The sequence below is a fragment of the Chinchilla lanigera genome, unplaced genomic scaffold (genome assembly GCF_000276665.1).
Source record: "Chinchilla lanigera isolate Chin_1 unplaced genomic scaffold, ChiLan1.0 scaffold00026, whole genome shotgun sequence".
NCBI lineage: Eukaryota > Metazoa > Chordata > Mammalia > Rodentia > Chinchillidae > Chinchilla > Chinchilla lanigera.
In genome coordinates this window covers 22,402,003-22,429,857 of record NW_004955427.1, presented here as the reverse complement: position 1 = coordinate 22,429,857, position 27,855 = coordinate 22,402,003, and the positions used below count along the sequence as shown (strand labels likewise).

Below are 27,855 nucleotides of genomic sequence, written 5' to 3'. Positions count from 1 at the left end.
TGAAAATGGCCATACTTCCAAAACTGTTATACAGATTTAATGCAATTCTGATCAAAATTTGAATAGCGTATCTCGCAGAATTAGAGAAAACAATTGTAAAATTCATTTGGAACCAGAAGAGACCTAGAATAGCGAAGGCAATTCTAGGCAACAAAAGCAAGGAAAGGAGCATCATATTCCCTGACTTGAAATTATACTATGAAGCTACAGTGATAAAAACAGCATGATACTGGCCAAAAAACAGACCCAAAGATCAATGGAACAGACTAGAAGATGCAGAAACTCCAGACATACTCAGCCACCTTATCTTTGACAAAGGTGCCAAACACATTCACTAAGATAGCCTTTTTAATAAGTGGTGCTGGAAAAACTGGTTCTGCAACATGCCAAATATTGAAATTGGACCCATATCTTTCACCATGCCCTAAACTAAATTTGAAATAGATCAAAGATCTACATATTAAAACAGAAACATTAAATCTGCTGGAAAATAGAATAGGTAAAACTTTTAAAGACACTGGTATGGGGGGGTGCTGGAGATTTAGCTCAGTGGCACAGTGCCTGCCTGGCAAGCACGAGGTCGTGAGTTTGATTCGCGGTACCAGAAAAAAACACTGGTATAGGGAAAGACTTTATGAGTAAAAGCCCAATTGCACAGGAACTATCACAACAAATCAACAAGAAGGATTTCATCTTAATAGAAAGCTTTTGCACAGCAAGAGAAACGACCAACAGAGTGAAGAGACTACCCATAATGTAGGAAAAAATATTTGCCAGCTATTCCTCAGACAAAGGATTACTATCAAGAACATACAAAGAACTCAAAAATATCAGACCTCCCAAATTTGAAGACCCAATCCAAAAATGGGCATCTGAAATGAATATACACTTCTCAGATGAAGAAATACAAACAGTAAATAAATACATGAAAAATGTTCAACATCTCTCGTTATTTGAGAGATGCAAATGAAAACAACACTGAGATTCCATATCACCCCAGAAAGAATGGCTATTATCAACAAATCAACCAATAACAAATGCTGGTGGGGTTGTGGGAAAAAAGGAACCCTTCTCCACTACTGGTAGGAGTGTAGACTGGTGCAGCCACTGTGGAAATTAGTGTGGAGATTCTTCAAAAAACTAGGACTAGAGGTCCTGTTTGACCCAGATACCCCTCTTCTAACCCAAAAGAATTAAAAACATTGCACCACAGCGATATATGTGCAACCATGTTTATAACAGCACAACTTGTAATATCTAGATCTTGGAAACAACTCAAATGCCCATCAACCAAGGAAGGGATAAAAAAGATGTGGTCTTTTTATATAATGGAGTACTACTCAGCCATAAAGAAGGATAAACTGGAGGCTTTTATAGGTAAATGGATGCAATTTGAGACCATATTCCTAAGTGATATAAAGCAGATGTACATGGGTAAACATCATATTGTGTCAGTAGTGTGAGAAGCTGAAAGAGTAAATGAGATTCAAAATGTACAACAGATATTGAAAAATGGGAAGAAACTATTCAAAAGGAAAGAGAAACTGGGATGGAGGAATGGAGAAAAGAAGGAATAGAAAAGAAAAAATATATAAAAGATAGTTGGGATAGTTAAATTACTAGATTCTCTTGGTTCACTGGGGAGAAGGGTTTGTGCTAATATTGTTTGGACAATTAAATATCAACATTTTGTATTGTGAGTAACTAATTTAAAGGTAACAATATGCAATGTATTAAGCATTGTTACCCTTCTATTATCATGTTTTGAAATTTTATTTTTTTCTCTTTAAAATACAAAAAAAAAAACCAAAAAACAAAAAACCTCACCCATTATCCCCTCCCTCCAAAATCCAAGCAACTATTTATCTTTTTACTGTCTACTGTTTCAGCTTTTGCAGAATGTCATAATAGTTGAAATCATGAGGTAGTATTTTCCATACTGGCTTCTTTCACTAAGCAATACACACTAGAGGTTTATCCATGTCTTTTTGTGGCTTGACAACTCATTTTGTTTTATTACTGAGTAACAGTCCATTGTATGGATTACTACTGTTTAAATACTCACCTTTTGAAGGTCACCTTTCTTAGTTGTTCCAGTTTTTTGAAATTATGAATAATGCTGTGATAAATATTCATTGGCAGGTTTTTGTGTGGACAAAAGCTTCCTACTCATATGAGCAGACATACCTAAGAGCACTATTTCTGGGTCATAAAATAAGGCTACCTTCGCCTTTGTGAGGAACAGCCAAACTGTCTTCCAAAGTGGCTATACCAGTTCACATGCTCACTAGCAGTGAATGAAGCTTCCCTTGTTCTATCTAAATCCTCATCAGCATTACTATCAATTTTTTTCTCTTTTTTGACACCAGGTGCTTAGTGGATCTCATTGATACTTTAATTTGCAATTCCCTAATGTCACACGATATTAAGAATATTCTCATATACTTATTTGCCATCTGTGTCTCTACGCTGGGGAGGTATCTATCTGGATCTTTTGCCCATTTGTTAATGGAGTTTGTTTGCTTATTTTTGAGTTTTAAGCTTCTTTGTGTGTTTTGGAATCAAGTCTGTTTATCAGATGTGTTTTACAAATATTTTTTCCTAGTCTGTAGCTTCTCTTTTCATTCTCCTGGTAAGTAGTGTCTTTCATAGAGAATGTTAAACTTAATGAAATCCGATTTATCAATTTTTTTTCACCATGCTTTTGTTTTTATATTTAAAAATGTACTGCAAAACTCAAGGTCACCCAGGTCCCACCAGTGTCCTCCTAGGCTATCTATCTTTGCTTCACATTTAGCTCTGAAACCCCTTCTGAGTTAATTTTTGTGAAACCTGTAAGTTCTGTGTGTGTCTGAATTTGTTCTTTTGCGTGTGAATTCCAGTTGTTCCAGTATCATTTATTGAAATGACTATTCTTTCTCCACTGAATTGCTTTTGTTCCTTTGGTCCAAAGATTAGCTGACTGACTGTATGGATGGTGGTAAATTTTTAGGCTCTCTATACTGTTCACTGATTTATTTGTCTATTCTTTTGCCAATATCTCTTATTGTGGCTTTAAAGTAAGTCTTGAAGCTGGTTAGTATGAGTCCCAACTCTGTTCTTCTTCACATAGACTATTCTGGGTGTGAAACACACATACATATATAATCTACCCCTGGCTCCTGATACAGAGCTCTTAAATTTCTTATAAATAGATGTGCTAGGAGGATCTTTGGTTCTAATATTTGGTCTTTAACTGCAGTCTTGCTATAGATTCTAAGACTTTGTAATTTCCTGAATTACAGGAGTACTTACCACAAAATTTCTATATGCCTTGGAATTTCCTGGGTGACAGGGATACCTTTTGTTCTGGGACAACTCTTGGTGGGCTCCTGAATCGGAGCTGTTACCAGAAAAATCAAGCCATGATCAGAAGCTTGGAAATTTCAATTCCACCCCATCTTCCCAGCAGGGGAGAAGAGCTATAGATTAAGACATGGGTCAATCATGCCTTCCTAAAAATTTCCAAATAACGGAGTGTGGAGAACTCTCAGGTTGGTAAAGAAAGCTATGCATGAGGAGAGGGGCACACCCCAGCTCCATGGGCACTGAACCTCCTAGGCTCAGGTCCTTCCAGACTTCCCCTTATGTACCTCTTCATCTGGCTATGTATTTGTGTTCTTTGTAATATCCTTTACAACAATCTAGCAAACATATTTCCATGAGTTCTGTGAACCATTCTAGCAAATACCTGTATCCAAAGAGGGAGTTGTGAACATCTCCAATTTATAGCGCAAGTGACAATCTGGATTTGAAACTGGCATCTTAAATAGGGGCAGTCCTGTGGGACTGAGCCCTTCGCCATGAAGGCTGTGCTAACTCCATGTAGGCAAGATCAGAACTGAACTGGACTGCAGTACACCAGTTGGTAATGGAGAACCTGCAGTACACCAGTTGGTAATGGAAGCCCTCCCACACATCCGGTGGCAAAAGTGAAGTTTCAGAAGTACTGAGCGTTGTGAGTGGGAACTGAGAAGCAAATAGTTTATTTTTCCCTGTACCCTGGGTCTTTTGCCTTTCCACATAAACCTTAAAATCACTTTGTTGATATCCACAAAATAACCTGCTGGGATCTTGAATCTATATACCACGATGGGAAAAAGTGACATGTTAATATTTAGTCTCTTTATCTGTGGACATGGAATCTCCCTCTATTTACATCTTTGATTTAGTTTCAGTTTTCTTTATGAAAACCTTATATATACTTTCTCAGATTTATTTTTAAGCACCTCTTTTTTGGTGTCAATATACATGATATTGTATTAATTTGAAATTTCAATTGCTCCTTGCTGGAATATATGAAAGCAAGTGACTTTTGTGTAGTTTAACTTCATATAACCTTATATGCTGACACCTTGCTAGAGTCATTTATTAGTTCCAGGAATTTTGGGCCAATTCTTGAGATAACCACACAGATAATAATGTCATCTACAAAGACAGTTTCATTTCTTCCTTCCCAATTGGTATACTTTTGATTTCCCTTTCTTGTGTTATTGTTTTAACTAGGACTTCCAGTATGATGCTGAATAGGAATGGAAAGAGAAGACACTCTTGCTTTGTTTCTGCTTTAGGGGAAAAGACTGAAACAAGGCAATGGTCCCTCATCATTAAGGATGATGGTAGCCCGAGGAATTTCTGTTGTTGTTTTGTTTTTTGGTAGATGTTCTTTATCAAAGTTTCCCTCTATTCCTGGCTTGCTTTCAGTTTCCATCATGCATGGGGGCTGGATTTTATCAAATGCCTTTTCTATATCTACTGAAAGAATCACGATTTTTTTCTTTACCCTTTTGATGTGACTGATTACATTAAAAGGCTTTTTAAATGTAGATCTTTTATATCTGGGACAAATCCCACTTGGTTTTGGTATATAATTATTTTTAAACATTGATGAATTTGATTTGCTAATATATAGCACAGGATTTTTACATCTATGTTCATAAGAGATATCATTTATTTAAAGTTGTCTTTTAAAAACATAAATAGGCTGAAGAATTTCAGAATTATCATTTAGCTACATGTTGGTAGGAATTAATTTAATCAGATTACTTTTCTCCTAAACCTAAAATTATACCAATTATAACGGGGCAAAGATGTTACTGATCAAGGGAGAACATGTAAACATTAAGAACTGAGGCAGGATTTTGCCAGTTGCATCATCTCAAAAGTATGAAAACTGCAGTTTATACTACTTCCATTAGTTATTAAATTATAATTCAGAGGAGGGAGAAGGAAGGAAGCAGTCCAAGAAGAGGAAGGACAAGATATCAGAGTGCTTTAACAGGTTTTGTGAGATATGATAGCCTTGTCTGCATTTTAACTTAAAAGTGATCGCCTAAGCCCAAGGTTCCACAACTTACATACTGTCGGATAAGTCAGGGATGTAAGTAAGGCTCTGTGGTACTAAAGCTTTTCTCTACCTATGCTTGCTCCACCCACAAAAACCATTTCTTCATGTACCTTTACTACTATCCTTTCTATTACATCAATTAAAGTTTGTAAAAAAGAATATCTTATTTATCAGCTTTTTTAGTCAGCAGTTTCCAAGTTTCCCACTGCTTGTTTTTGGCAGCTTGTTTAATTGGCTCAATACTGAACTTCTGCTGGAATAAATCTGACCTAGCTATGGGACGGGGTTCAGGAAAGCCAAGGAGTGGTAGCCAGCATCCACTGCCTAAAAGCGGGCAGGGGCTTTACCTGTGGGCAAAGAGTGTTTGGAAGAAGAACTGAAAAGTAGCGAAAAGCTTCATGCACTTTAGGGACAGCTTTGCTGCCAGAACCTGTGATGTTTGCTGTTGGCTTTAGGCAGCTCAGTACATGCAGAAGGTATTGAGAATGGTACTCTTGAGTGTTCCCCAAATTAACAACACTTTATAAACAGAACATGGTGTGTCAAGTGGATATTTACAAATGGTATTCTGAGCTTAATGTGTGTGTTTGTGTGTGTGTGTGTGTGTGTGTGTAAGAGAGAGTGTGTGTGAGAGAGAGAGAGAAAGGGAGAGAGAAAGATCTGAATCACAGTGTGGGTGAGACCATAAGAACTCTTCAGAGACAGTGAGTAGAAGCAAAGGAAGGCAAGCTGTATAGTCTCAAATGTGCTAGATTGTAAGAAATGAAACTTCAAAGTTCACAAAAAGCCTAAGAGGCAAAGTTAGTATATTCTGATAGTCTCTGGAAGGAACTCTAGTACAGTTAGAAACAAAGGATCTGAGTGAGTCTCCCCCTTCCCTCCATTTAACTCTAAACAGCTCCTAAAGGTTATTCCTGCTTCCATTTTCCTAAGAGAGGCAAAAAGGGTAACAAAATCCTAGAATCGCTGATGCCCTATGCGAGAACACAGGTGTCAGTGCTCTGGCACCAAGAGAAATTCAGGGGGAGGCAGCAAAAACAAAGGAGTGTCTGGCCTTTCAATTCTGAAGGCCTGAGTTATCGGCCCTCTTTTTCCCCTCTTGTTCCTGCTGCTGCTACTACCACTGATGGACATGCAGTGCTCTTCTGTCACCCCAGCACCTTTTTTGGCATGGACTGGCCCTGAGCATAACTTCCTGTGATCTTTAACAAATGTAATTACTTACTACTTACTACTAGGTGTATGCTTGGCATTTCTTTCCTTGTTGTACCCAAGAACCTGAACTATTCTTGGCCCATTCAACTATAACTCCATTCGAAAATGAAATAGTTGCCAACAGTTGAGGAAATCAGTGGTCTCCCAGGCAGCTCAGGTTTTAAAGGGCCACTGAACAAAAAGGAAAAGGAGCAGATTAGTAGTGGGACACAGCACTGCCCATGGGCTTCTTCATGCTCCCACTGCTCTCTGCCTACTCAGCCCCTCCCAGGCAGCTCATCCTCTTCTACAAAGCCTTCTCTTCTCCAGGCTCACACTGGCCTCGCCTCTTCCTAACTTGGGAATATTTAACAAATACTGGTGGACTTCTGTCCCTCACCTCCCCAATGCAACTTTAATCACTTAACAGTTTAGCCTGAGAGTCACTCGGGCAGTGCATTTGTTTACATAGTATGATCCTGAGTGTTGCTTGGGCAGGTGTCAATTCAACCAGTTGATTCTTGTTTGCACAAGATACAACTGTACATCTATGTGTTTTACATAGACTACTTTTGCATAATTTTCTATTTAGAATGTTGTATTTGCTTTTGAAGTGTATTTCTAGTGAAACCTAGTAGTAAGTTCTGGTTTTCTTACTAATTCATGTTTATTTTTTATTTGTGAAAAATAACCCAGAATTTTGTGCTACAATCTATAAAAAAAATCTTCTCATAATTACACTAGATATAGTTTTTACATTTTTCCAGAACTCAGTGCTATTCACAATACAAAATGGGCGTGTTTGGGATACTGAGAATGAATAGGAAGAAAGTGCCAAAAGGTCTGCAAAAGAAAAAACTGACAAGGGGAGATATACCAGCATATCAGACAGGAAAAATATTATTCATATTAGTGTTATGGGGGCTGGGGATTTAGCTCAGCAGCACAGCGCCTGCCTGGCAAACAGGTTATGAGTTCAATTTCTGGTACCGGAAAAAAAAAATCATATTATTGTTATGAAATGGAAAGACAAAGAAGATGTCTCCTTATTGTCAATGCTTCATAATATATAAATAATAGCACTTGAAAGAAGAAACAAATTTTAAAAGACTCCAGTAGTGGTCAATGACTATGATAATTCTGTGGGTAGGGCTGACAGAGTTGACCATCGAACAAGCTATCCTGTAATCAAAAAGGAAAAAAAATTTATTTTAAAATATGTATGCACCGTCTAGATCAAACAGTATGGAACTTGTTTGTTATTTATTAAAAACAAGGGGGTTCAAAAAGTCATTTATAATTTAGATTATGGCTAACAGAACAAATAATTAAAAAATATGGCATAGCAAAATGCTAATCAGGACATTCATCACTGACATCTTCACCATGACATTTTGTAAGTAGACAATTTTATTGAAATTATACCACTCACAGGGAAAAAAAAGAAAAGACCACGCGGCAGTGTAAAGTGTGCTATTCAAAAAAAGACATTATTGCAAAAAGAATTTGGAAAGAGATTCAATACTACTGCCCAGATTGTAACATTATACTGTGTATTAAATGTTTTAAGATATATCACATACAGAAAAATTATTAAATAGATCGATACATTGTTTTTTATATTTTCTGTTAACTTATAAAAATTAATGAAAAAATATGGAACTTTTGGTTACTCTATATTTAAATAATTGGACTGGTAAGTGGTTAAGATGTGAGACACAGGGCCATATCTTGGTGTCTCCAGAGCACCCCCTCAAAAATGCCTTCCAAAGTGCAGATGATAAGTAAGTCAGTGCAGCGGCACATGTCTTTATCTCCAGCTATTCCCAGAGGCTAGGGAAGGAAGATCACAAGTTTGAGACTAGCCTAGGCAACTTAGCAAGATCCTGTCTCAAAATAAAAAACAAGGGCTAAGAAAATAATTTAGTGGCTGAACACCCCTAGGTTTGACCCCTCTCCCCCATGGACAAACATGAGCTTTGAAGGGACAACAGGGTAGGTATAAAGAACACAGATTTTGAGCACATACCCTTAAGTTGTACTAATACCCAATCCAATGTATATAAATTATGTAACAAGTAGAAGGAATAGGTATAGTCACCTGAAATTACAAAAATAGCATAGTACCTGTAGGAGACTTTCTATGGCATGAAAGCCTCGAATTAAATTTAGAGCTCCACATAGAAGACTAAGGATAAATGCCACAATCCCTGATAGAGTGGCTGGTTCCAGTCGCTGGTGAGCTGGAAAATAAAAGAAGTGGTTAGAAATGAATACCAGTATGTCATGGAGTTGAACTTCTGTTAAATAGAAATTCCCTACTCCATTTAAATGGGTCAAACATAAATAATTTTACACAATATACCTTAGTAATTAAATATTCTTTCAAAATGCAAAATGTTGACAACATAAAAGCCCCATTTTCTTAAACTCAAATCAAATTAACTTCTTTTTCTTTATATTTTTAACAGAAACCTAATTTGCATTTGTGATATATAGTGCTAATGTGCTCCAATCTGGCAGTAAATGGTTTAGAAAAAAACCTTACTGCCTAAAAAATGTCTACTATTTGCAAATAAGTGCAGCTATTTCCAAAGGTGACTTTGCTTGGAAATTCATTGCATAATTTCTGCGTTCCCTGAAAATGTTTAGAAAACATTTCTAAGAACATAGTTTGCTTTTAAGCAAAGCTCCCCTTTATTTGGGTCCCAGAGCTATAAATACTACTTGATATATGTGAAAGTTCACATGTTATAACCTGTCTGAACTCTCCAACAGAATGTAATCTTAGAGAGGAAGTTCCTGGTCTGGTGAACACTACTGGAAGGCAAAAATGAAAAAATACTAGCTGAAGAAGTGACCATTTTATCTTTACAAATACATCCCCTCATCTTTCAAGGCTTCAGCAGCAAATTAATTAAACAATAGCTTCCCTTCATCATTATTTTGCACTTAATAGAATTAACAATGACGTCCAAATGAAAACAAAAAACTAAATATATAATCATTAGACCTCAAAATGGTGACAGAAACAAAAAGAGGACAACAGAGCCACATTGTATTTTATTTAAATCACTGAAGTGTAAAGGCCCAACAATGAAGTTAATGAGGTGGAAAAATAATGTAAGAACCGACTTAAATCTTTGCAAATTACATTCAGCCGATACACAGAAAAGCTTCCCTAAACAGTTGATAAAAACACAAAAACCCACATTAAAAAAAAAGTATTTATTCCTCAGATGCAGCAGAAAATAGTAAGTAATATGAAATAATGTTCTCTTAAATGTCACTTGTGCCCTTGTCTGTTCTCTCAATTTCCTTGAGGTTTTAATATAAAAATAGACCAAGTGTCTGTACCTTATTGATGCCAAATCTTTTATCAGTAGAGAAAAAAACCTCACAATTTCAAAATCTACCCAATCAGACTACAATCAGTCAGATTCCTCCATTTTCCTGCCTCCCTCTTCACTTCTCTCAGAAGTGAGCAAGGGAGAACTGGTCAACCCCACAAACACACGCACAAAAAAATCCTCCAGATAGGCCTCAAGAATAAAGCCAACTACAACTGAACAGATTATGTAAATCACATCTTTAAAGTATATGAAACAAATTTAACTTAAAAAAACACATGTAATATTCTGCACTGTAAGTAAAAATCCTTAGTGTATACACTCATGTATGGCCATTCTTTAACAGAAAGATTTACCATTTTCATGTGTTAATGAAGATCAAATGAATATTAAATCTATATAAATTTAATATTGAAATTTCTGTAACAGTCCTTTTGGCCTTAGAGTACTCTCTTTATAATAATGATATAAGCTATTTATGGATTAATTACTTCAAACTGACCAGGCCTATTTTTAAAGGCATAAAAGCAAATGATAAACCTTCTCTAACAAGGACAAGGTACATGCTGTGCTCAAGGGCAGGATGGCACTGTGCCAAATCACTGTGGCAAAGAAATTCTAAAGTGGCAATTTCCCTATTTATGCCCTGCTTGCTTCCCAGGACCCGTAGCTTGCATTTTGAGAATGCTTATCAAGAAAACTTTATCTGCACACAAGAAGGTGATACTCTTTGAAGGACAATTTTCCATTTTAACAACTGAACTAGACTCCTAACCACATTTTAATACATTATGCTACAAATGCTATTTTCTTTTGCTTCAGTAAAACAGATTTTTAGATCCAGTGCTATCCGAAATGCTTGCTGGTGTTTCGGCACAATGCTAGGCACCACCATGTGGAGAATGTATGTGGAAAGTAAATAAAAGGCAATGTAAGGGAAAAACAGTATTCTTGCCAAATCCAAAACTGTGCCACTTGGACAATTTTTGTTTTGCTTTTATTTTTTTTTGTGGGTACCAGGAATTGAACTCAGGACCTCACGCTTGCCAGACAGGCACTACACTGCTGAGCTATATAGCCCCAGCCCTTGTTTTGCTTTTGTTTTTGGTATTATTTTCTGCTACAATACTGCATCTTTTTTTTAATTAGCATCTTTGAACCCAGAAGCATTTTCATACCAAAATTAAAAATTTCTCAAGATATACCAATGGTTTATAGAGTTTACAAAAGTTCTTAAAGGTGCAAGACCAAACGCCTTGGAGAGAGGGCTACTGGTTAGAGTAACTTAAGGAATGCTGAAAAGGAAAGATTTAAATACCACACAGGCAATAACAAGAACAAGGGAATGTCTTTGAAGATGAATAAAATGTGTCAGGCACAAAGGACAAGAATTATACTCTGTATTGTAATACAGAGTAAAGAACAAGAGTGCAGAGATGGAAACAGGAAAAACAAATGACAGCAACAACTTCTACTTTACAACTAATAGTGGTTGCTCACCATGTGCTGAGCACCGAGTGCTTTATATACATAATCTCATTTCATCCTTCCAACAACCCAAACAACCAGGCCATATCTCACACTCTCAACCACCTCCTCCACCAGGCAGCCACGCTCAAGACAATGATTTCCCTGCCCAATATCACCCCATGACCAGCATCACTTGCCCCACAGTCACTGAAGTTCTGAAAGCCCCATGCCTCAAAGCCACTTAAATTATTCAAACCAGCTGATCTCAGGCCTCCTCATCCTATCTCATCTATTCCTCCCCTCAGGAGCCACACTAAAGATTCTGCCCACGTTCTCCCCTTTCCTTCCCTAGGCCTCTGTGAGTATAAAAAAATTGTCTTTTCTATGGCAGCCATCTCTTGATCTGTTGACCCACCACACCTGAATAAGAATGAAATATATATTTAAAAACCACATTTGTATAACAGAGATTATAAATTTCCCTTAAAAAAGGAAGAATTATATAAATAAATCAGCATGTTGATGGTGGAGATGTACAGATGAAGAGTGGCAAAATGCTGTTGTATAATGGGTACACGAGAGTTACTTATACTACTCTGTGTACCTTGTATACATTTGAGATTCTCCATAATAAAACATTTAAAAAACGAAAAGCAGAAGCAGGACATGGTACTTCATGTAATATATTATTGACTTCATGTGATCTTCCATAGATTGTGTAAATAATAAGTGTGCCATGATATAAATATTCATGCCAGACCGGGGAGGGAGACTGCCAAAAAATTAGAAAGAAGAAAGTTAAATACAAAAAAATTAAAAGATGCTATACTACATTAATCATAAGGAACAAAGAAGCTTGAAAAGCAATGGTCATCAATACCTATTAAACTTATTTTATTGTATTATTTTTGGTTTCAGACAGCGTCTTGCTATGTAGTTCAGGCTGACCCTGAACTCCCTAGGTAGCCTAGACAAGCCTCAAACTTGCAGCCATCCTCCTACCTGAGTCCCCTAAGTGCTGGGATTACAAGCACGTGCCACCAACTTATTTTAAAATAAAGCAAATAATGCACTTAGACGTTTCCTCTCAAAACTGTATTTTACTTGGAAACTATAGAAAATATTATGCATGCTTGGTCTGAATTGAAAGCAAATTTAAAGTTAATATTTAAATCAGTTCTAGTTGTCAATTATTTTTTACTCTTTCTTAAAACTATAACATATCCTCTTTATGAAAAGCTATTACTGGCTCCTCCTGGTGGGAAACTTTGTTGGCTATGTTCATAACTATCCTGTCGATTTTACTATTTGGCCCATGCACATTTAATTGTTTCTGTGGCCTTGTCTCTTCTAGACTTAAAGCTGTATGTTTACTCAAGACAAGAACACCTGGCACCTACTGACAGCCTTTAGATAGACCCTCTGTGGAGCATCTCTGACTGCCAATCACAACTACAACCCTTTTCTGCTGGAAGTAGTCAGATTAGTCTTTGGCTCTTGCTCCCTCACGGCATTTAGGGGTACTTCTTCAGAGGGCAGAATATTATAGAAAGCAAAGCTGGGTAGAAATATTGTAGGCAGGGCTGGAGATGTAGCTCAGTGGTAGAGTGCTTGCCTAGTGTGCACAAGGCCTTGAGTTCAATCCCCAGTACCAGAAAAAAAAAGAAAAAAGAAAAGAAATCTTGTAGGCAGTCAGACAGTGCTAGGCTCTTGAGAGGTCAATGCAGAAGGCAACTGTAGCTGGAGGCTTATTCACTGAAGGCCAGACTTCAAGAAAAAGAACTACTCACCCATTTACTTCCCCTAGGGATGAAAAGCAGTGATTGATACTCTAAGTAGGCATCAATCACCTTGGGGTGGAAGACCAAACCTCCTTAACCCACTCCTTCTAGGAAAGTCCTTATCTGTCCATGGGTGCTTACTCTGTGACTTGTTTCCCCATTTGATCTCTATTTAATCAGTGTTACTCTAGAGACTATACTTGTTGTATACTTATTGGTTGACCATAGTTTTGTCCCACCGATGATTTTCCATTGAATCAATATTACCAAAGCAACTATACTTGTAATCTTATTGATTGGTTATAGTTCTGGTTAGAACTATAACCTGAAGCCCACCTCACCTAGTGGCCTTGCTCAATAAAACACCTTTGAGAAGCGGGGTTGGTGGGCAAACCACTTTCCAGGCCCACTTCTGTCCCTCTCAGACAGAAGCTTTCTTTCTCTCAATAAATTCTTTTTACTCTTTATTTTGGGGAGGGCGGGGTGCTGGGAATAGAACTCAGGACCTTGTGCTTGCCAGGCAGGCGCTTGTGCTGAGGAGCTATATTCCCAGCCCTCTACTCTTAAAAACAAAACAAAACAAAAAAAAAACTACTCGAGAAGCTGAGGAAGGAGGATCATTGGGGGTTCAAGACTAACCTGGGCTACAAAGTGAGTTTGAGGCCATCCTGAAAAGCATAGTGAGACCCTGTTTCAAAAAGACAAAAAGCAAAACAAAACAAAAAACCTGTAACAATATTTTTCAAAAAACCTATAACCATATTCTCCCCATTTTCCAAGTCTCTAATATTTGATGATCTAAAATATCATGGTGATCTAAGTTCAGAGAGGAAACTTATAGAAGTCGACTGATACACAGAATTTTTAGCTGGGCATGGTAGGCAGGAGGATTGTTGTGAGATCGAGGCCAGCCTGGGCTACAAAGTGAGTTCAAGACCAGCCTGAACTGCATAGTGAGACCCTGTCTCAAAAAGACCAAGAAAAAAATATTTAAAGATTTTTTTAAAAAAAAGTCCACCTCATGGTAAGTCAAGTTGGACCTTTGCCTCAAATAACGTTATACTTCTGAATCCTGAGCATATTTATTAATGGACAGATATCCTTATCAACACTGGCTGCCAAATTATCTACTAAAGGGCAGGACAATAGAAGTCTTGGAGCTACTTCAACCAAAACACAAACAAAATAATAAACCCCAAGATGACTGCAGAGGTCAAGGCCACCAAGGCTTTCAAACTGATAGGTGGTAATGTCTATTGCATTCTCAATTAACTCTCCAGCTTAAATCTCCAAAATAGTTGTGTCTTGGAGGATGATAGGTTACTAAAGGTTCCAACTGTACATGCTTTTCTAGATGTAGTTTCCTTACAATGTAAGTCAATTCATTTCCTGACTTTATTATGGTAAACTTTTTTCTCTATCCTAAGAAACAGTGGAAATAAAAACATTTTGTTTTTATGTGACAGATATTAGAACATTTACCATATTGTGCAAAGGTTATAGTCTATAGCAGACGTTGGCAAACAATGGCTCAAAAGGCAAATGCAGTCCACCTATTCTTTTTTAACTGTCTGCAGCTATTTTTCTGCACTACATATTCACTATCAGTCCTTTAAAAAAAAAGTTTATTGACCCTTGGCCATAAAGATCTAAATTCTTAGTACCCCACTGAACATTTTTGGCAACGTCATGCTGACAGTACCTGAAGATTATATAGTAGTATGTGCCTTAGGTTATATGTTTTGAGAAAATACATGCATGCTACATGATGGGAAATAATCACAAACTTACAGGAGTCTATATTCTCAATTTCTGATGGTCAAAGACCTAGAATGTGTTGAAAGTTAAGGGCTAAGTTGACGTACCCTGTAGCCTATACCACTACGAAAAGATGCACTGATTAATAAGCCTTTCTAGATTTCCAATGTAACATTCTATGCATGTAATGAACAACAATGGTTGAGAATGGCTCAGAGAAACAGAAGGATCCAGACTGCATTAGAGGATACCTTGCTCATTAGCCCATAGGACTCACAGATCCAACGGCTCTTCTTTTAGCCCTGCTAGTGGATATGAATGATGTACTGCATCCTTATAATTTTGCTTTGTATTTCTCTAATGATTATTGATATTGAGCATCTTTTTATATGATAATTATGTCACTGTACATTTTCTGTGTTGAAATGCCTGTTTAAATCCTTTCCCTGTTTATAAACTGAACATTTTTTATTGTTCAGTTGTAAGATGCTTATCTATTTTAGATTCTAGTCCCTTACCAGATACATGTTTTGTGTTTTTTTCCATTCTGTGTTTTCATTTTCTTGATTCTGATGCTTGAAGTGTAAGTTTTCACTTTTGATAAAGTCTATTTTATTTTTTTCTTCTTCCACTAAAAATCTAAAAAATTAACAAAGTCACAAAGATTTAGACCTACGTTTTTTCTAAGAGTTTTATGTTTCTACTTGCTGTATTTAGGACTTTGTTCCATTTTGAGTTAATTTTTATATATATTGTTGGGGGGGGGGTCCAACATCAATTCTTTTGCATGTGGATATCCAGTTATCCCAATACCATTTGTTCAAAAGACTATTCTTTCACTACTGTCCTTACATCAGTACCCAAAATGAATTAACCATAATGAAAAGGTTTACTTCTATACTCAAGCCTGTCCCACTGATCTATATACATGTCTACCCTTAAATCAGAATTACAGGCTTAATTACTGTAGGTTGTTAGTAAGTTTCCAAGTGTGAGTCCTTCAACTTTGTTCTTTTTCAAGATTATTTTGGTTATTTTCTATCTCTTGAATTTCCATACCAATTTTAGGATCAGCCTGTCAATTTCTATAAAACATAGGTGGGATTATGTTGAATGTGTGTATATCAATTTGAGAACATCTATCTTAGTAATAATGTCTTCTAACTCAGGAAAATGAAACTACCTTCCATTAAGTTCTTTCACTGATGTTTTATAGTTTTCATTGTATGGGATTTTCTTAAACTCATTTTCAGATTGTTCACTGCTAATATATAGAATATAGCTGATTTTTTTGGTATATTGATCTTGTGTCCTGCAATCTTGCTAACTCAGTTATTCTGTCTTTTTAAAACAGATTCCTCTGAATTTTATTTGAGATTATATAATATGTAAATATAATTATTCATTTCTTCCTTTGGATGTAGGTTACCTTTTTATCTCTTATCCTTATTCACTTGTTTAGTTACTGTCTAGATTATTTTAGTGAAATCTGTTTTCTTTTCTCTCACATTTGTATTAATCAAACCAAATGTGAAGTGTTATGGTCACTCCACTTAAGAGTTACAAATTAACAATATATACACAAAGCTTCTAGGATGGGAAAGACTTCAACCAATTGACAAAAAGTTTAAGGGAAGTGGAGATATTTAAATAAAGTAGATTAGACCAGTAGGCATTATAGGGAAGCAAACTTTAGCTTAATACTTAAAGAAGAACTTTAACAAGTAGTTTAACAGTGCTACTTTATAAAACAATGAGGTTTCCTTTTCTGGAAAGATGGGAAGTACAGTACTGAGGACTGAACCTAGGGGCACTCTACCACTGAGCTATATCCCCAACCTTCTTTATTTTGAGAGTCTCACTAAGTTGCTCACTGGCCTCTAATTGGAGCTCCTCCTGCCTCAATCTTATAAGTGGCTGGGATTACAGGTATATACCACCATGCCTGGGCGAGGTTTCCATAAGCAGAAGTTTCATCCTGTCATGACTGTTGAGGATGGTGTTCTCCTTTGGAAGGGGAGATTTGAGTAGACCATCACTAAGGTTTTTACATTTTCTATGACAGTCGAGCATCTGGGGCTTGAATGCAGCCATTCTGACATAATGAAAAGAAAGTACTTTACAAGCCTACAAATATATACTACAAAGAAACTATTTTTCATTTCTAGATAAATGTTTACAAAAACACCATAAATCTTTTATTAGCAAAGAGAACTTCTGAGATTACCATTTGAAGTATTTTCCTGATTAGTCACATATCTAGTAGCTTAGTTTATAAACAACTGGCAGAAAGGATTGCATGTTCTTGATCTAAGATATCAATTAAAACTTAATTTCAAGAGTTCCTCAGCTCTTACAAAAATAAAAAATTACCGAAGTAACTGAGATCCAAAACTCACCGGAGGAAATCTTACCAGCACCTTTATAATCAACAGAAAATGCAGATGTTACTCCATTGGCTGGCCCCAGTTCACACATGGGAATTTGGTAAGGGGGCCTCAGCTTGATTTCCATCTGCATGTCAGACAGATTTATCTTTGTTGAAAGAGACCTGGGATTATTATATCGTTGCTTGGTCCTCTGAATGAAGTTATCTATGTGAAATAAAAAATAAGGTTTCTGCAGTCATTTGTTAATTAAATCATTTGAGAGTGTGATGTTTATGGACAGTAAATTTTATAGATAGTTTAATTTGTTATTAAAAATTATTCATTTTCCATGGAATTTCTAATATTCTTTATGTTTATACGTAATCATGGAGTCATGTTTTATAGTCTACACTGTAGAAATTAGTAAATGTAACTGAATTAAGAGTTTAACACTACCTGAGTGTATTATATCCACTTCAAGGAATTACAGAAACAAGAAACAGCTTAACTTTAAAAAAAAAGTCTTAATTATTATAGGAATTCTTGTGTCATAAAAGATTAAACCTCTTAGACTTACTAGTTGTAATTACATAAGACCTTATGCAATCAGCTATATGTTTTTCTAAATCTGTTTTCTAATCTGCTTACACCATTAGGATGTGTTTTAAAGGATAAATTTAACAAAAACAATAAATGATACTTCCTAAATATCTTCCAAGTGGAATTTTATTTTACTATTTACAACTACAGAATTTTTGTTTTTAATTTTTTTTACCCTTCTACATCAAGAGTTAAGCAAACTACAGGCCACAGGCCAAACCTAGCCCATTGTTTTTATAAATAAAGTTTTAAGCCATAACCATGCTCATTCATTTATGTATTGGCTGTTTTCAAGCTACAATGACAGAATTGGGTAGTTGTGGCAAACTATATGGCCCTTAAAGCCTAAAATAGGTTTTGTCTGGTCCTTTCCAGCAAGTATTTGCCAACTACTGTTCTACATTAAGCAAGCCATAAGAGATTATCACACAAACACAAAACTCTGAATCTCTGCCTTATAAATTTCTCGTTGAGAAGATGTCCTCTAAGACTAATTATTTGGGCCAATAACCACAAATCCCTTCATAGCTCAAATAGTTTTTTTCTAACAGTCATCTAAATTAAGAAGCTGGTATAACTTAAAGATCATTTTCCAATTTATCCTATATAAAGCAAAGCAGCAGAAGTTTCTTCCTGTCCCCCAATATTAGATGAAAAATTGCTTATGAACAGATAGAGACAAGATAATAAAAAGAAAAAAAAATCAGGCCCTTACCAAATTCAATGAAACAGTACGGTCTGACAGCAGTATTTGTCTTCATCATGTTATAAGTAGTAATAAACTCCTTCTGAAGCTCATCCAGGAAAGAGAAGGCGAGAACATTTGGGTAATTTTCAGTGCACAACATCATGTAGCTCACTCCCAGAGAACTAATAAAACTACAGTGTAAAAAACATTGGTTTTAAAATTTCAAATTAAATCAAGGTAATTCGTCGCTTCACAAGACTGGTTCTGTACACTATAAACTGCTGCTACACTGGCAATAAAGATGCTAACATTTATTATATATTCCAGTAAAAAATTTGAAAGAACCAAAATAGAATACCATTTTAAGTTATAGTTTAAAAACAGCAGACAAAAATAATGGAATGTACAATGGAAGGGGATACACTATGGTGCTACCATTTCACTTGCGGATGAAAGTAGGAGGAATAATATACAAACGTACAAACATTATAGCTAGCTTAAAGTCTAACTCTTCATGAAAGGTAATGGAAATTAATATGCCTGAGTCAAAAACCATTTAGAATCTGATCAAGGTTATGGACACTACTCCCAGAAAGATCTCCAAGTAGCACAAAACTTTTCAGAGCGGTCACTGACCCCAGTAATAAATATAAACCACTGACAGAAAAAGCAGGAATTTAACAACAAATAAAATAAAAGGGAGAACTCCTGCTTACAGCAGAATACTCAACATTAACTAGTGAATAAGGAGGTAGTACTAGCACTGGAAAAAATCACCATTTTACAACCAACACAGTAAAAAGTAGATCAAGCAAGTATAATTGTGAATGTTGCATCTAGGGGGAATTTTGATGACATCAGTATATATGCATGGTTTTAAAATCCCTTACAATGAATTATCAGGTTGCAAGAGGAAAACATTACATAGTAGAAACTAGACAACACATTGACCAAGTATGCTAGTGCCACTACCTTGGGGAGGGAGACATGCACTGCCTCCAGATGTGATACTCTAAGAAAGACATACCGCCTATGTGGTATTTTGGCTTAGAATACATAGCCTCAATCTAATCATAAAGAAACATCATGGCAAACGTTCTATTTTTTAAAAATGAAGGAAGCATATTCATTGAAAATCTTAATATTGTAAAAAAAATTGAACAAAAATCATAGAAAGGTTTCCAAAGGAATCTAAAGAGCTATAAGAAGTAAATGTAAAACCTAACCCTAGTCTGGGTCCTATGCTAAAGGTAGTAGTGAAATACTACCAAGGATATTTCTGGAGCCAACTGACAAAATGGAAAACAGGTAATAGATTAAATTAGGTTACTTGTAATATATTCACCATAGCTGATTGCTGTATGTAGTTAAGAAAAGATTATCCCTTATCTTAGAACATATACTCTGAAATAGCTAAAAAGGAAGAAGTGTGGTACTTTTAAGTTTTTCTCAAATGGTTCAGAAAAAACAAATCAGATGTATAAACAGGATAAGAGATGAAATTTTTAAAAGATGAATCTGGGTATTATTTGTATTTTTCTTATTCACACAACTTTTTTGTTAGACTGAAATTATTTCTAAGTAGGAAGTTTAAAATATGTTAAGCACTGAAACATTAGTCGTGCTCTACCGAAAAATATTTTCTAGAATATAGTGTATTACCATTCCTTCATAATAAACAAACAGAGCTGGGTATGGTGGCACATGCCTATAATTCCAGCACTCAGAAGGCTTAGGCATGAGGAACACCATGAGTTCCAGGCCAGCCTGAACTACACAGTGAGACCCTGTCTCAAAACAAAAACAAAAACAAAAACAAAAACAGAGCCAGGAAAAAAATGTTCAATATCACTAGTCATTCAAGAGAAGCAAATTAAAACAACCTCACCCCAGAAAGGTAGTGAGACACTACCTCACCCCAGAAAGAATGGCTATTATCAAGAAATCAATAACCAATGCTAACAGGGCTGTGGGGAAAAAGGAAAACTTCTCCACTGTTGTGGGAGTGTAGACTGGTGCAACCACTGTGGAAATCTGTGTGGAGATTCCTCAGAAAACTAGGACTACAAGTTTCATTCGACCCAGCTATTCCCCTCCTTAGTATCTTCCTGAAAGAATTAAAAGCATCATACCACAGTGACATATGAACAACCTATGTTTATAGCAGCACAGTTTGCAATAGCTAAATCTTGTAAATAGCCCAAATGCCCATCAATTAGCGAATGGATAAAGAAGATGTGGTTTTTTAATACAATGGAGTACTACTCTGCCACAAAGAAGGATAAATTCAAGACATTTCTAGGTAAATGGATGCAGCTTGGGACCATACTCTTCAGTGAAATAAATCACACACACGTGTAAATACTGCATTGTTTCTCTGGTGTAAGAAACTAAATGTGTAAATAAGGACCAAAACGTGTAATAGGTATTATAAGAAAGAAATGAGAATAAGAAACAAAAGCGAAACAAGAGCATGGAACACAAGTTAATCCTTTTAATGAAGATCTTTTATAACACTGTCAACATAGCTGGTCTGGATCAGGGAGGTAAACATAGCATATGGGCTGTCACTCTCCACTCCTGTGGCATGCACTGTCACTCATGGCAGTTGTCTTCACTACTAAACCTGGATCCACACTGAAACACCCCCCACATTTTTCTCCTCTAATAATGCAGATGTGGAATTTATTATTTTTAAGTTTAATTACTGGAATAAACATGTTTCCATGATTCAAATTTTAAAAGAATGAAAATGAAAAGGATATTGTACTTAAAATATCTTACCCCTTCTCTGCCCACAGATACCCAGATCTCTATCCCACAGGAAATCCATGTTTTTATTCATTTCCTCTGTATCTTTCTGGTGAAAGATTACAGGTATGCGCGTAAGTAACTCTGTGTGTGTGTGTGTGTGCGCGCGTGCGTGCGCCCTTTATAAGACCATCCCAGGCAGTCAAATCATATCAGGTGAACACCTATTAATTATCTATTATTAATGGTGTGGGATACACTAGTGGTGAAGTTGTGCTGATCTTATGTTCCTAGAATAACCTGAAATTCTTTCCTGAAATTCCACTTAATACATAGTCATTTTTGCAGTATTTTTCAAAGTGCAAGTTATGACCTATTAGTAGGTCATAAAATTAGTGAGTTAAGGCATTTTCTAATAAATGAAATAGAATTTAACAGAAAATACTGGAATGGTATACTGTTTTAAGAAACTTTAACTTCTCTATGAGGGGGAAAGAAGGCACACAAACTGTATAGTGCTGCTCACAAACTATATGTCTTTTTAAGGATCATAATCAAAAAAGTTTAGCCATAGCATAGTGAATTCTTCTATAAATTAATATTTAAATCAAAAGCCAAAATATGCTTTCTGAAGTGATTTTCTCTTCCTCCAAAGACTTCACTACCATTATCAAAATTCTCTTATATGTCATTAGTATTCAAACACATCTCCCAAATAACTGGAACACAATTGGCCTCCACAAATTCAAAACTCCCCGTCAGTTCAGTAGGAATTATTTCATTACCTTCCCATAACATGACTAAAAATTTTGGACCTCATTTTCTGTTACATCAGGATTTTACTGTATTTCTATATTAATAACAGTGAGCCACAGTTTACTGCAAATGATTTATCTTTCTTATGTAAAATTGACAGAATTGTATGCACAATAAAGGAAACCCTACTTAAAAAAAAGATCATACACTAGCACTTTCAGAAAGTCTTTATTTTACCATAACTGCATGACACTTTCTGCAAAGGCTATAAAATGTTCTACATTACAGACATTCCTTGTTTAATCACCTGTTTAAAAACTGTTCAGACTTAAGGACTCACCACTTGGACTTAAGACTCATCTTTTTTTATATGCAGTTCAGTGTATCTGTGTTTTTGGGTTTTTTTGTTTGTTTTGTTTTGTTTTTTACTGCTGGGGATTGAACGCAGGGCCTTGTGCATGCAAGGTAAGAGCTCTACCACTGAGCCACATCCCCAGCCCTGCATATCTTCTTTATAGGGCCTCGATGTCTTTTTTTGTATAGTACACCTTGTTAATACAATACTGTAATTTTTGCTGATTGTACTGTATACTACAATACTGTAGTTTATGTTACACTATACATTACAGTACTGCATGTAAGGGTTAGGCAAATAAAAGCAAAGTTACCACACTGGCGTTTCCTTTGACCATTTCTTTGTTTTGAATATTGTAATGTACACATTATATATAATTCCTCATTTAGTGACCAGTTCATTTAACAAGGACCTCAGTCTTTAAACTAGGAATGTTTGGATTACAGCTAAAATTTAGCATGGAGTAAATTTAGTACATTTAGCCTCTTTTCTTTGAAATATAAAAAGTTTTCTGGGGCTGGGGATTTAGCTCAGCGACACAGCGCCTGCCTGGCAAGTGCAGGGTCATGAGTTCAATTCCCAGTACAGGAAAAAAAAAATTTTCCGAAAATATCAATTAGCTCAGTTGGTTCATGTCTGTAATAAGAAAAAATAATCTGCTTTTTCAAACCATCACTGGGATAGACAGAAAGATTTCTACCACCTCACTGAAGACTACTGTACTTGGAATAGTCTGAAGTCACTACAGGCATGCCAGTTTGTGCATACTTTAGAAGTGTCCAACAGGTTTGTTAAGCTCATATTTTATAGATAATATGGCAGTTGTCCCTCTGTTTATTGACTACTATGATTAGCCAGACCCTCTACTTAATTTCATTTCTACAATAAGAGATTCTATTATCTCCATCCTAAATATGAAGGAATAGAGGCTCAAGAGGCTTAGTAACTTATCCAAGGCCATATATCATTAAGAACCACAGCTGGAATAAAGTTAGTGCTGACTCCAGAGCCCATAGTCTCCAGAGTCTCTCTACAACACAACACCAAGATCCATACGGTATAGATAAAACCAGCCATGTCCTAGATCCACCAACAGTTTTTCACATTTCCAAGCCACAAATCAATCTCTATCTTTCCGTACATTAAGAGCAATGCAACTTAAGTATTTTAGAACTTGTATCATTTGTACATCTGTAAAGCCCAGAAGCTCTGCCAAGTTTCCCACTTCATCTTATGCAACTCTACTCCTCTCTGTCTGTATTCCAACCACATGAGCCTTGTTTCAGTTCTTCATGGAAGCCAATCACCCCCAGCCTACCCCAGCCACTCTCAACCCAAGACCATTAGAATCTCTGTCTTCCTCACTTGCAATGCTCCTAATCCTACCTTCTCCATGCTCCAATTTGGAACTGGTTAACTCCTGCTCATCCTTAGTTCTCAAAGGTTTTCCCAGAGCACACTATCTAAACACACTTTCTAGGACTAGCATAGTAGTTGTTATTTTCATGAACTAGCCCAAGCTGTACTTGCATATTCATGTATTTATTTGCTGCAAAATCTTTCTAATAAATATGCTCTATAGAAGCAAGGATGATTGCTATATTGTTCTCCATTGTACTCTAGAATACTTTGTGTCTAATATACAACAAATGTTCAATACGTGAATGTATGAGACCAAAGATGGCATCATTCACTCATTTAAACATTAATTTCTTGAGTACACCACACAGATAACTGTACAGCCCAGTGATATCTACACAAAGTGGAAGCTTAATAAGTACTTGACAAAATGACATAAGAGAGTACTATTTCATCAGCTCTTCCAGTCTCTGTTTTGCCAGAAGGCTGCAGGGTGCAAATTAAGGAATCTTCAACATGTTCAAAGCCAGGGACATTCTCAGGTGCCATAAAGAACTATAAACTTCTGCAGTGAGTACTCCCACATAGCTATACAGTTTTAGCAGACATGTGTACACATGCATAGTACACACACATTCCTGTTTAAATTGCCTTTTTTTTTTTTTTTAAAGTTTTTTGAGATAGGGTCTCACTACGTACTTCCTCCTGGCCTCAACCTTGCAGCAATCCTGTTTCAGCCTCCCCATTGTGGGATTACAGGCATGCACAACTATATGTGGTTAAATTGCCATTTTTCCATCTGACTTTGTTCTAATTACCTTTTGAAAATTTTAAATTCTCTTCTACTTCTGGGCTTTGGTGCTAATAGGGTTGCATCTTTCTAGATGAATCAGAATGCCTTTGTTCTGGCCAAGGAATGTATCCAATCTTACCAGATCACTGGTCTCCCTTTCTGCAAGATGCATTAGGAACTTCTTTGCATCCATCCAGGGTTAAGTGTGTCCTGAACAAGTAATGCTGGCAAAGTCCAACCTCCAGATAAGGAGTTTTACCCATTCTGATCACTTTGTTAAAGAAGTTAATCTATCATACATCCAACACATACTACAAGTGATTCCTAAAATCCAACAAAATGTATAACCGGTTTCAGATATTACACTTTTTTTGTTATGTTTTGAGACAAGGTCTTACTATGTAGTTCCGGCTGGCTTTGAAATCACTATGTAGCCTAGGTTGGCCTCAAACACACAAAGATCCTCCTGCCTCAGCCTCCCAAGTACTGGGATTACAGGTGTGAGCTGCCATACTCTCTTTTAAATTTTTTTGACATCTAATTTTATACGCAAACTAAGTTTACATACCATTCATTAAACACTGACATTATATTGACACTCCTCACCTGTTACACCAAACTAATAATTAAAACAATACTATAGTCTTCCCCTAAGCAGATCACAAAATACCTGGGATAGGTCTAGCAGTGTACACATAACCTCTGATATCAAAGACATGGTCCCCTGCCTACCATGACCTTGCAATACAATTACTAAAAATGTATTTGAAACTATGACAGAAAACAAGTTAAATATACAACTTGTAACATGTTAAATGACAAGGTATATAGCAAATGATTAATAAGCTGATAGTAGCAATATTCGTATTACATATAAAATGTAATTTTCATATTATAATTGCATCATTACACGTAAAAAATCTGCTTCACCATTGTAGCCACATTTGCCCACTAAGTAACTTTCCTGGGTGCAGAGAAGATAGCCAGTACTATATGCTATCTCCATCTACTGTTAAAATGCTAAGTATAAGAAAAAAAAAAAAATAGAAGCTTCCACAATGAAATCCGCTAAAAGTTTTTAAACTTTTAAATATTAAATGAAATGGGCTGAGATTATGAAAGTGAGCATACCTTATGGTTATTATTCCCAAATATGTATGTTTAATAAGAAATAAATTGAAAACAAGACCGTGCCACTAGAGGGGCAGTACAGAGATGAGAACCAGACAGAACTCATTAACACTGAGGGTCTTCCATATTCAGCATTCTACCAGGAGCTTCATATTTTCTCACATATTTCTCTCACACCTTCTAATGACAAAGAGTCAAGTCATGAACACAATTCTATGAATGAAAGACCCATTTTAGCCACTAATTTTAAATCTTATTAAATACTGTATGGAAGTACTTACTAACATGCAACACACCTGGCAACAAAGGCAACTTATAACAGAAAGCTAAAGGAGAATGTGGGGTGGTTTTGAGGAGCCAAACGTGATTGTATCGGATCAACAGAGCCTTGGATAAAACACAGACCAAGCAAAGTCTACCTTTAGCATCCTCTGTCTTCTTTTAGACAGAGTTAATCTATCTCCTGATTTATTCTTAGCTACCACTCTCAACACCTCTATACCCCAGAAAGAACCTAATTTTTTTTTTTTTTTTTTGATAACTGATCACAGACAATCCCTAATCTGCCAGCAGCATTACTGAAGTTTACTGCATTTAGGTCTCATTTTCTCCCAGAATCTGTTTCAAAAGAGTAATTAGATTCCCAGGGCAGTTCACAAGAGCTGATGTAACATAGTGCCAAAAAGCCATTTTTGTCATAATAAAGAGTAGGAATGTAATGTGATGCTAGTAATGAGACAAAACAGGGAAGCAGGATACAGCAGTTATCTTCTCCAATGCCACTGGTAGTGATTGCGGAGTTGCGTTCCCCATCACAACCCTTTCTACCAAACTCCCAGTCTCCAAAAGGACATTACTGTTCCATCAATTTTAGGCTTTACACACACTCTGCTACTCATTATGTCCCAACAACAACAAAAACAAAAATGAGGAGGTAGTACTTTATTTGCTTCTGTCAAATTAATGGTCATGATTAAGACCTCTTCTTTTATCAGAGAATAATGTGAATTCTGAAGTCGAAAGACTGGATCAGATATATTATTTATTATCCTTCTTTAAAGGAGTTTCTTTGCATTTCTGAGTCTCACCTGCCTCATCTGTAAAATACGGATGATAGTATATAATGATGTTATGGTTTGTGTCTAGATGGCCCCACAAAGCCTCATGCTGTCATGGGGTTTTTTAGAGGTGGTTGAATCTACAGTGTGTGATTGATTGGTAGTGCAATGCTGGAATTAGGGATGGTAGGATTAAAGGTGGATGATTTCTGGATCAGTCCACTGAGTGGATTGGCACTGCCGTAATACTGGTAGACTATATACAACGTAAGGGACAGAAAGAGGTTTGTCTCACTCTTGCTCACTTCTTGCTTGTGATGTCTCCCACCACCATAAACTGCTACCCCTCTGTCATGTGCCACCCACCTTGAAGCCAGCTGATTAATGGTCTGAAACTTCTACAAGCTGTGAGCTAAGTAAACCTTTCCTCTCTTAACTTGTGGGTGTTGGGTATCATGTCTCAGCACAAAAGTAACTAAGACCCATGGCTATCTACCCAGCATCCCTTTTCTCCTTCCTTTTGGGGAATTAATCATTTCCAGTCCTACCACCTATTCTATATGACTTTAGTATATGGCTGACTATCAAAGGGGTGACCTAGGCCTGGCCAAAAGGATTATGTCATTTCCTTGACCAGCTGCGGTAGAACATGCCTATAATCCCAGCACTCTGGGAGGCCACCAGAGAATGGCAGGAGAATGGCAGGTTTGAGTCCAGTCTTATTAACTCAGACTCTTATCTCAGAAATGAAAAATACGAAGGACTAGGATGTAGCTCAAAGTAAAGGCCCTGAATTCAATCCCTAGTGGGGGAGGGGGCGGCAGAGAGGGGAGAGTAGCTAGAAACATGGAGGTGGTCAAGGGGACTGAAATAAGCAACAGTGCTTTCTAGTCAGTGAAGAAAAATGTTTTTCAACCCATGTTTCCCCCAAAATATAACCTAACTAGAAAATAAGCACCAGTCATTAACATGGTGATGGTCAGTGTTATGCAGATCACACCTCACTATTCTCTTGCTTGATGGCTACTCTGTAATGGCAGGTAAGGCAAAGTGACT

The 27,855-nt window shown here is 36.5% G+C and overlaps 1 protein-coding gene across 3 annotated transcripts in view; it reads right to left on the bottom strand.

Moving 5' to 3' along the window:
- Sec22a (SEC22 homolog A, vesicle trafficking protein) overlaps positions 1-27,855 on the bottom strand; it is a 66,598-nt gene that overhangs the window by 26,292 nt on the left and 12,451 nt on the right. For all 3 annotated transcript variants that reach the window (XM_005386526.2, XM_013515189.1, XM_013515190.1), the window contains exons 3-5: positions 18,624-18,787; positions 17,339-17,533; positions 8,708-8,823 (exon numbers count right to left, since the gene is read on the bottom strand). In XM_005386526.2, coding sequence (XP_005386583.1) covers positions 8,708-8,823; positions 17,339-17,533; positions 18,624-18,787 — 475 coding nt within the window. The remainder of the gene's footprint in view (positions 1-8,707; positions 8,824-17,338; positions 17,534-18,623; positions 18,788-27,855) is intronic.